This window comes from Buceros rhinoceros, unplaced genomic scaffold, assembly GCF_000710305.1.
Source record: "Buceros rhinoceros silvestris isolate BGI_N320 unplaced genomic scaffold, ASM71030v1 scaffold2196, whole genome shotgun sequence".
Taxonomy (NCBI): domain Eukaryota; kingdom Metazoa; phylum Chordata; class Aves; order Bucerotiformes; family Bucerotidae; genus Buceros; species Buceros rhinoceros.
Window position 1 is genome coordinate 4,578 of NW_010415581.1, and position 9,636 is coordinate 14,213.

The 9,636-nt window shown below is 48.4% G+C and overlaps 1 protein-coding gene across 1 annotated transcript in view; it reads right to left on the reverse strand.

The window, feature by feature from the left end:
* Positions 1-345: 345 nt before the first annotated feature.
* FLNB (filamin B, beta) overlaps positions 346-9,636 on the reverse strand; it is a 47,070-nt gene continuing 37,779 nt past the window's right edge. The window contains exons 39-46 of the mRNA XM_010137449.1: positions 9,157-9,423; positions 8,562-8,699; positions 8,356-8,471; positions 6,323-6,455; positions 5,133-5,309; positions 2,469-2,687; positions 1,328-1,531; positions 346-628 (exon numbers count right to left, since the gene is read on the reverse strand). Of these exons, the coding sequence (XP_010135751.1) occupies positions 441-628; positions 1,328-1,531; positions 2,469-2,687; positions 5,133-5,309; positions 6,323-6,455; positions 8,356-8,471; positions 8,562-8,699; positions 9,157-9,423 (1,442 nt within the window). The 3' untranslated portion in view covers positions 346-440. The remainder of the gene's footprint in view (positions 629-1,327; positions 1,532-2,468; positions 2,688-5,132; positions 5,310-6,322; positions 6,456-8,355; positions 8,472-8,561; positions 8,700-9,156; positions 9,424-9,636) is intronic.

Here is a 9,636-nt window from a genome sequence, read left to right on the forward strand (position 1 = left end):
TTTCTTTACAGAAAAGAACTTGAGCTGGGGACAGCCCAAGTCGTGTTCCATAGCTAAAACGTAAAGTCTCCAGTCAAATAAAATCAGTAGTTAAGATACCCAATTAAAGACAAATTCCAGTTTTCAATTAACATCTAAAGTCTTCAACATCCGCAAGGGAAATTAGTGTCTAGTTAATCCACGTGATTCTCCAAACGTTAACAGTGACCCAGACAGTACTGCACAGGTACAATTTGAGGAGACGTTACAGAGATTGGCGTTAGGTTGGTAAGTGGGAGAGAAGAGAAATGCTTGTAAAAAACAAAGTTACAGAGTTTACTTCTGACTGCGCTGAAACGTGAGCTGTGTGTATCTAGATACTGCGCTTTGCAACAGGACTGCACCTGGTGTAACTCTACATCTGAACGGCAAACACAGACTGACTCTGACGCCTGACGCGCTTAAGGGACGGTGACGTGGAAGGGGCTCCCGGGGATGTGCTCGTCGCCCCATTTCACCGCCAGAATATAGTCACCCCTTTCCTTGACGACATAGGTTACGTTGTACTGATGGCTGCCCAAATGCTTGATGGAAACCTCTTCGCACGGTATTGTAGGTCCGTGGACGCCAACTAACAACATATTTGAACCTAGAGCAAAATAACAGACTGTTAGCATTCCTAAGCTTAACTAAACAAGCGTGGTTGTACCATAATATTTTTGCTCCGTAACACAAGGATTTGGGTTTGTTTCTCGGTTCCCTCCCCCTCCCCCCCACGGAGCGGTAGTCTGAGGTATGGCTAAGCTGCTTTGGTACAAGAAGGAATTTTATTTTAAAAAAAGCCTTCAGCCTCATAGAGGAAAGGGTTTATTTGTGCGTTTCGCCAGAGCTGACAGGCTACCACTCTCTAAGTGCTATCTAGAGCTCAGGAGACATTAACTGCTCGTGGAAGAGAGCAGGCACTGCTTTTTGAGTCCTTAATAGCAGAGACGAGTAAACACAGCTGGCCTGTCATCCACCCACTGCAAAGCTCCCAGAAGATGATGATCAGTGCTCAAAGCTTACGGGAACACCTTGCATTACACGCTACAATGCACCTCGAGGGTTGCTCAAGCTCAGCAACCTGTCTGTTCTCATGCCATAACCCTGTGGTTTCTTTCAGGTGCACTCGGCTCAGATAAAGACTCCAGTTCCTCCCCAAATGGCTTTACAGCCTCTGCAGTGGGATTGATTTGGTGAGCACTCTCTGTTGTCTAGATCATCACTTCAATCTCTGAATTTTAACTCTGCAAATTAATTTAGGGCAAGAGCTGTCCAGCTAAGCCACCCTAACATCTTATACACGTACCTGCTTTGCTGCAGTCCACAGAGAAGGAGCTTTTCTGACCCACAAAAGCCTTTGAGAGCCCCGCTCCCCGGGAAACCACTTTGCTAGCATCCGACGCGGACTTGGGAATGGCGCTATAGCAAGTTTCAGTCGATGACCTCGTCACTGACTCTACCAGGATGGAAGAAGTTTCGTTGGCACTGCCTGGGCTAACCAGTCGCTGTCCTAGAAACAGGAAAGATTTCTGACATTCAGATTCTCCCCATCTGAAAGGCATTTACAAGGAGGTTTTGAAACCCTCCTAACGACTAGCATGCATTCTGCATCCAAAACGCATTTTTGGAGAGGAGCAATTTCCTACTTGGGTTTTTAAGCTGACATCTTCCAGCAATGCTGGCAACAATCCCAACCCAGAGCCCTTGAGTGGTTAAAGGACCACAGGAACTTCAGGATTCATTAAGCAAAGCTGGCCGCTTAAGAAGAGTTAATTGTGCTCCAATCACCAAATGCCAAAAATGATTCGAGTTGGCAGAAAAGCAGGCGCAATTTTGCAATAACCCATTTTGAAAGCAGAGCGTGTCCCAGCCTGGGGGGAGCGCAGTCCCTCCGTCCATTCCCAAGAACACCACCGCGCCACGGGCACCAGGAGAGGGTTCACTAGCTCAGGGGCAGCAGGAGGGGTGAACTCCAGCCTGTGCTTAAACACAGCACTGAAGAGAGAAAGAGCTTCCTAAACCAGGTGACATGAGGAAGGCTGAAAGCCTCTCACACCTTACTGACCTTTGGTTAGGTGACATCCGCACCAACATGAGACCAAGAGGGGCATCACTTATGCTACAGGTAGCCAGGCTTCAGGCTTGGGGGGAAATGGCTAAAAAAGTCACATTCACCCCCAGCCAAAGCAACACCCAAGTGCTAGGTCAGGGTTTACTATTCCCCCGTGAAGCTGTTCTACAGCCTCCACTGAGTCAAGCTGGCAAACTCCGTGACTAACGCCTCTCCTGAGATCCCTAATCTAGTCTTCAGAAGAGATGGGGAGAAACGTTTCTCTTCTCACGGTTTGGGGCATCTGAACCTGAACGCTGCGCTATCTCAGAGGAACATGTTTGCTGAATGACACCAACTACTTCAGGCACACGGTAAATACTGGTTAGCTTTTTACCTGTAACCTTTGCCTTGAAGGGGCTGCCCACTATGTGGTTAGGTCCACCATATTTAATTCCAATTAAATAGTTTCCTGGAGCCATGGGTGTGTACATGACTTTGTAACCTTCTGGAGTTTCCTGGCAGTCCATTTTCACCTTTGATGGCCCTTCAATTGTAACAGAGAGGGTACCTGGACCAGCCTTGGTCGTGTTAATGAAAAACTCCGACTGCAACCCTAGAAAGATGTAGCACAGTAAGACACACTCCTCCTCACACCCAACATTACAACAGCAGCCTGTTATTAAATAGGAATGGTGATTTGGTGCAAGACGAGGCTGCAGGCAGGGAGGGACAGCACACCTCTCCCCAGCACCATGACACGGGCCAGCCCCAACCAGGAGCTCTGCACCCCAGCAGTCTCCCCACCGGCACCCCAGCTCCCTCCTCCGCTCACTGTGTGACTGCAGGGCGGGAGGGAAAAGGGGTCATGAGAACCCTTTAGGACCAAAAATGGAAGGAGTCTGGCAACAACCAGACTGGCTTAGAGAGAAAACCCCTAGAACAAGAGCCCTTTCTACGGGGCATCAGAGCCTGTGCCAACACAGCCTCCCGCATGGCTAAGCTCGGGAAAGCCTGGAGCCATCTCACTGCCTGGACCGTAAATCAGCAGGGAAAACTCCCCAGGAGTGCAAGAGAGACAAGGGGCAGGAGATCTCCTGGAGGAGATGGGTGTTTGAACTGCTCAGCAACAGCACTCCGAGCAGTTTATGGAAAAACAAGGCTTGTTTAATTACAGTATCTGGTTAACAGCTGAGTTATTGCTGCTAGTACTAAGCCAATGCCACAACACCAGCAACACCAGTTAAAATAGAGCAAGGCTTTCAGCTTCCAAATAATTTAGTGTCAGACGCTGGCTTCAAATATTTATGATCTTTGGGCTGTTGTATCAAGACACTGCTGAGGAGGAATAAAGTGCTTGAGTTCAATCAAAACCAGAACAGTTATGGGAAAGTTTACTACAGCTGCAACCAAAGCATGCAAGCACGATGATAAAGTAGGGAGAAGTTTCCAGCCTCTCTGCACAAGAGGTGCAGCGTGGCAGTGCTGGAGGAACCCAGCTCACACAGAGGACTGCACCATCTTCCAGAGCTTTCGCAGTAAATCTCACTGGCACTGCCTGCCTGGGAGGTAGGGCAGTCAACGGGCAACACACACCACTCAACCAGAGGAAAATTAATTCCCAAAGCTAGCTTCAGCTTCTCGCTGAAGACGTCTTGCTCCGAAGCCACTGCTTCTTCCCTGCACACCGAATGAAGGCTTGCATTGTTGGAGGCTGTAGACATACACCCCTCCTGGGGGGTGTTTCAGGTGCCCAGCCACCGGCTATTGAAACCTCCACACTAGACCATTGTTTGGAAACACCGTTCAGCAGCTCCCAGGGCACTGAGCTTTTGGCAGCGGCCACAATTCAACAAGGGGGCACAGAGTAATTTTGCTGAAGTTAAACAGTCTATTTAGATTAAAAACAACCCCAAGCACCTTTATAGATGGAGAAAAATTCCCCTGTCCCTGGTGCATCAGTGGCCAGCATTAATGAGTGCTTTTGTTCCCACCTATAAAGCAGCACAGGCTACAATATCTGTATTTTACACAGTATATTCACGTTTCCAAAACCAGCTGCTTGGTGTTTCCAGAACAGCAGAAGCTTTGACTAACTGCAGTCTTTTTTTTTTTTCCATGGAGAAAGAGGTATGAAATGGAATCCACAAAAGACAGCAGTAAACAGGACAAGAGGAACTACCTACTCCTTGTATATCAAAAGAAAAAAGCCCCAGTTTTACTCTGCTATATATTTACATATATTTACTCTCTAAATACTCTGTATTTACAGCTGCATGTATGTGCCAAGGCGGCACGCAACTAAAGCGAAGTGCATACCCTGGAGCGTTGCCATGCTTTCCTAAGCCCGTAAATCATACAAATGAAAGCAAGCCCGAACCCTGCATTCTTGAGTCGAGGACTATCAGCCGGGGCAGCCACAGCAGATAACTAGGTGTCAGATTTTCAGGAAGAGTCAGCATTCACGCTGCGTCTGACGCGTGGAGAGCACACTACCAACAGAACACTCCACTGCACTCCCTGGAGTTCACACGCTCTATTATATTTGACTTGAAAGTTCTTAGAGGTCCAAGTACTGAAGAAAAGGTAACGGGATACACCCTCGTACCCGTTCAACTAACAGGGTTATGCAAGCTAAGCAAGACTCCTTCACCTAGACCAACTCAGTATCTGCATTCACGAAGGCCTCTGGACCTCGCAGACATTGTGTTCACGTGTGGAAGGGAGCCAGAGCATCTCCGAAGTGCCGAGGGACCACCGACACGGCGCTTAGCCCAGCTGCTAACCAGGTCAAGCGAACTCATGCTGCAGTTGCTCGTTTACAAAGGTGAAGTTCATCAAGGCTCAGTGCAGCCTGCAGACTTGCTAGTCAATGTTATTTGTATTGAGGAGCATGCGACAAAGCAAGATTAGCATGCGTCCAGGTGGGCCAAGAACGTGGGTTAGTTCAGCTGCCTTAGCAGGGAAAGTCACATAAAAATACGCCCAGGAACAGATTCTGTCTCTTCCAGAAAGCCAGCGCGCAAACGCGTCTGTATCAGAGCTGTAAAAGAGGGGTTACCGGTGGTGCCGCTCTCCAGGCCGGATCCGTAGGCTGTGACGAGGGCAGGATTGCCTGCCTGCCCCGGCTCCCCGACACGCACTTTGAAAGGGCTGCCCACGACGTGGCTCCCGTTGAACTTCACGTCAATCGAGTGGATGCCGTTTTCGTGTGGGATGAACCGAACGGCATACTTATCTGCAAGAGAGGAGGGGCTTTTCTGATCCGTCAGAGAACAGTAACACGGCAGTTAAACCCAGCGCAGGGCTGCTGAGCAACCTAGGCAAGGCTTCTCTAACACTTCAACATATTTTGGTCTCCACTTAAGCAAACTCAGCTACCCAAGCTGCTAAGATCATAGTTAAGTAGGAAAACACTGCATTTATCACAGGAGATGTCACGGATTGCACTTTCACCTTGTCTTCTCAGCTGTCATCGAGTCTGCAGAGTGAGTTTTCGGGTTATTTGCCTCACATGCACTAAGTGTGACAGCTTAATCACAGCCCAACCTGTCAACAGCGGAGAGAGCAGCACAGAGAAGAAAAGCAGCTGGTAAGAGCAAGCCAAATCTTCCCAGCAGGCTGAGCGTGCTGCTCTGACACCACAGACACCGCACCTTCATTTAACAAAGTCATTTAGCAATCTGCTGATATTTAACATTTTTGATAGTGTGTTGACCCAGAAGAGGGACTGATCTTCCCCAGCTGGAGAGCTGCTGCCTGTCCACAGCACAGACCATAACTCACCCAGACTTCAAGCGAAAAACAAAAGCTCTCTGCTGAAACAGGTGTTGAGCTTTCTGTAGTGTTTGCTTGTACGCAGCTACCTTGACACTTCACATGAAGGAGTGAGTGCAAGATAAAAATAAATCAGTAGTCAAAGAAGGAAGCATAGCTTCAAAAAATAAACCTCTCTGGCTAAATTCAACAACCGCATCATAATTCATTCACGACTAATATCACTGTACCTTCACTGGCAAGCCAGGACTTGGAAATCCGTGTCTTACACAAGTTAGGGCTCACTCCTTTTGAGAAGTGTCAAGGAAAAGTGTGGACATAACCCTGACTGACTCCTTCGTGTCAAGATTATTCTTTCTCCAAGCAAGGTGCTTGTCCCTGGGGTACGCTGCTCACAGACCAAGGGACTAAGAGCCTTTGCTGGGGGGCAGCGAGTGTTGCTTTGGAGGTCACCCCGTTTTGACCCATGCTCACCTGGCTCCAGCTCAGACACGTGGCACTCTTCTACAGCTCCGGAGGGGCTGTGGACTTTAGCATCAATCTTGCCCTTTGCCCCGTTCAGCCTTATAGCAAAGGATGCCGGCTGATTAACTTTTAATCCAGACTCCTGAGAATGCAACAGTCAGATTATCAAATTTAAACTTCTTGTTTCAGACAGCGCAAAATTTGTGGCAGGGAAATAACCACTTCAGCACAAGTTTGGGTTTTTTTTTTTTTTTTTTTTTTGTTGTTTTTTTTTTTTTTTTTAAGATTTCACAAAAGGCATAAAGTTGTGGCTTGCATTAACTCTGAAAGCAGAAGCTCTCTCCTCTTAGAGGGTGGTTGATTTAGGAGTCACCCACGTTGTCTAGGCTGCTTTTTCCCCCATGGTAACAGACCATTTTTGGAAGCCAGACGACTCTGCAAAATCAGGCAGGTTTTACGAGACTAGTCATCTGTTATCACTGAGGTCAGCCCCCTGGTATTCAGGCACTTGATTTAAAGGATGTTTAAGCTATAGCTCCACTTTCAGCCCCTTCATTCATTCCAGATTCATTCAGGGGAAAAGCCTCTGAAAATCCAGTTGTCTGAAACAGTAACGTGCTTGTTTGTATTTGCCACAAGAGGCTGCATTTAGAACACCGCCACAGGATGTCTTTGCATGAGAAAGTAATTTAAAACACGAAACCAGATGTTGCTGTGCTGTCAGGCCATCGGAGGAAGGCGAGGCAGCTCAGTATCCACGCTGCAGCGGTCCTCAGCCAGAGCAGCCCATGCAGCTACCCAGCAGAAGTAATTTATGCTGAACATACTTTACCTGATTTTGTTTTCAACTAAATCCTGAAGAGGGAAATAAATGTAACTGAGTAGAACCAAGGTACAATGTATAAAGGAAGTCCCTGATGAGGGTTTAGCACACCGAATGTGATGCCGCACACAGTGATGCCGCACACTGCGCTCCATTACCAACACTCAGCTTTATCTCTCTCTCCAGGACTTAACTGAAGCGAATTCCTGTCAAAGAGTCTTTAAATGAAACACAAGGGAAACATCAATACCACAGTGACTAATTAACGCCCTTGTAACTCCTGGTTGGAAGAGACACTATCAGCTCAGGCTGTCATGATTCCTTTACACAGCCAAGGTGGAGGAGTCCTGCAGCCCAGGCAAACTCCTGGGGACCCCAGTGAGAACATATAAAAAACCCTCAACTGAAGCAGCTAATTGCTTATCACCACCTGATGAGGACTGAGGCACAGTGTATTTTGAGGCAGATTCTCAGTCTCACGTCCACATTTCTGGCTTTGGAGATTTAAGTCAGGGCTTTAATGTTACTTGAATTTTAATGCACGTAACCACATGCACATGAAAAATGACATAGTGAGGTTAACAGATGAGCCCAGACCAACTACAAAGCTCTGATTCACTTCTGGTCGTGAACCGTCTGAGCTGCAACGGTGTGGTTTTGTCACATCAGCCACAGCAAATCTGAGCTCTGACCTCACGGCGGGGCCCCTTCTATCTGCCCATGTGAATGCTCCAGCTAGGCTGCAGCAATGTCCCAACCACGCAGCCCGACGCTGCCTCGCTCCGGGAAACCTGGCTCTTCAGTGCATGTGCCGACCAAGTCACTCGGCACCAGCGTGTTCACTGCTGGTTCCTGCTCGTGTTTCAGTTCTCCTCAGCCCTCCCCTAGCTAAGGGCGTAGAAAGCAAGTTTTAGCTCCTCCATAATAGGCTATTTCTAGGGCCTTTTGTTCTTGGTTGCCAAGTGTTACCACCTGTAATACATTCAGCTGAGCCTTCTGCCTTCAAATTCTGGCTAGCCAGAGCTGGGCCAGCTCTACTGGCCCAAGTCATCAAGGGGCCAGATGCCAAAAATCTCTCTGGCTGCAAGACGAACTTGAAAACAAGCACCAACCAAGGCAAGACTGTTACTAAGAAGAAAGGGCAACCATTTAGGTCTCGGAGAACAAGGACGAAATCAGTCTGTGTGGCAAGTTGTGGAGATGTTTCCTTATGTCTCACCTGAAGGCTAGTGACAGTGAGTCTACGAGCATCATCGGAGGGGGCGATGACAGGAACCAGGTAGGGGCTTTCAGGAATGTGCTCGTCATTGAACTTTATGGACACTTCATAGTTGCCTGCAGGGAGAAAAGCAGCAGTGAGTGTCCGTAGTCTCTTCAAAAGTAGCATTCAGTGTAATTTCAGTGTGAGTTAGTCTTGGTACGTACCTGGCTCTTGAACTATGTACGATACACCACAAGATCCATCTTTATGGTCCTCAAAGGCGATTTCTGCTTTACTTGGACCTTCAACAGCAATGGACAGTCCTCCAGCTCCAGCTTCCCGTGTCCAGATACTGAACTCAGCTGTTGAAGCGCACAAGCACACAAGAGTAAGTTTGCTGCTGATGGGTTGCAGCTTCTTCCTAACAGTCTGATCGTGCGTCCCATACTTATGTGCATGAGGAGCAGCACCTTGTCCCTTCATCCTGGGTGACAATACTTAGCAGTTTCTGCAAGAGGTTCCTAGCCTTGAATTAGTCTATCAGCCCTGTATAACACACCTTACAACCTCAAGCTCATCCTGTGAGAGCAGCCAGTTTCCAAACCGTGGATTTCCAGACTTCTCCACCTGTATGATGATGATGCAACAATGCAATTTCTTCATATATCTCCACTGACCACCCCAGGGCTTGGGGTGACCCTACAGCGTTACGCTAAGCTGCCCTCAAGCTCTCAGAGGAGAAGCCAACAGAAACCAAAGCACTGCGCTGCAGAGCTGTGCATGGTGAGCACTGGAGCCTAGCGAGAGCAGAGGACTCACCTGGGACTCCTGTCTCTCCACGCTCCAACCCTGGGCCTCCAGCTCTCACTTTATGGGCTCCTCCCTCGCCCAGCGGCCCCACAGTGAACTGGAAGGGGCTGCCTGGCACTGGCTGCCCTCTGTATTTGACATCCACAGTGTGGACCCCCATTTCTTGTGGCACAAAGCGGACGCAATAGGTGTTTTTGTCAGCTTCTACGATTTCGGCATCAAAGTTTCTTCCAGAAGGACTAGTTACCTGGGCTGTCATATCACCACAATCAATTTCTAACAAGAGAAAAAAAGCAGATTAGAAAGTGACAAAGGGTGTCGGTACTTTTTGGCAGCAGAACCTGAGCACAAGAGATTACGCAGTACAAGTGACAGAAGAGGCACGCAGGTGCCAGTCTGTACACTCAGCCGGATGCGTGTGCCGAGCAGCAAGCCTGGCTGGTTACAGCTTACCCAGGTGCTGGGGAGGCAGATGAAGAGGCTGGGTAA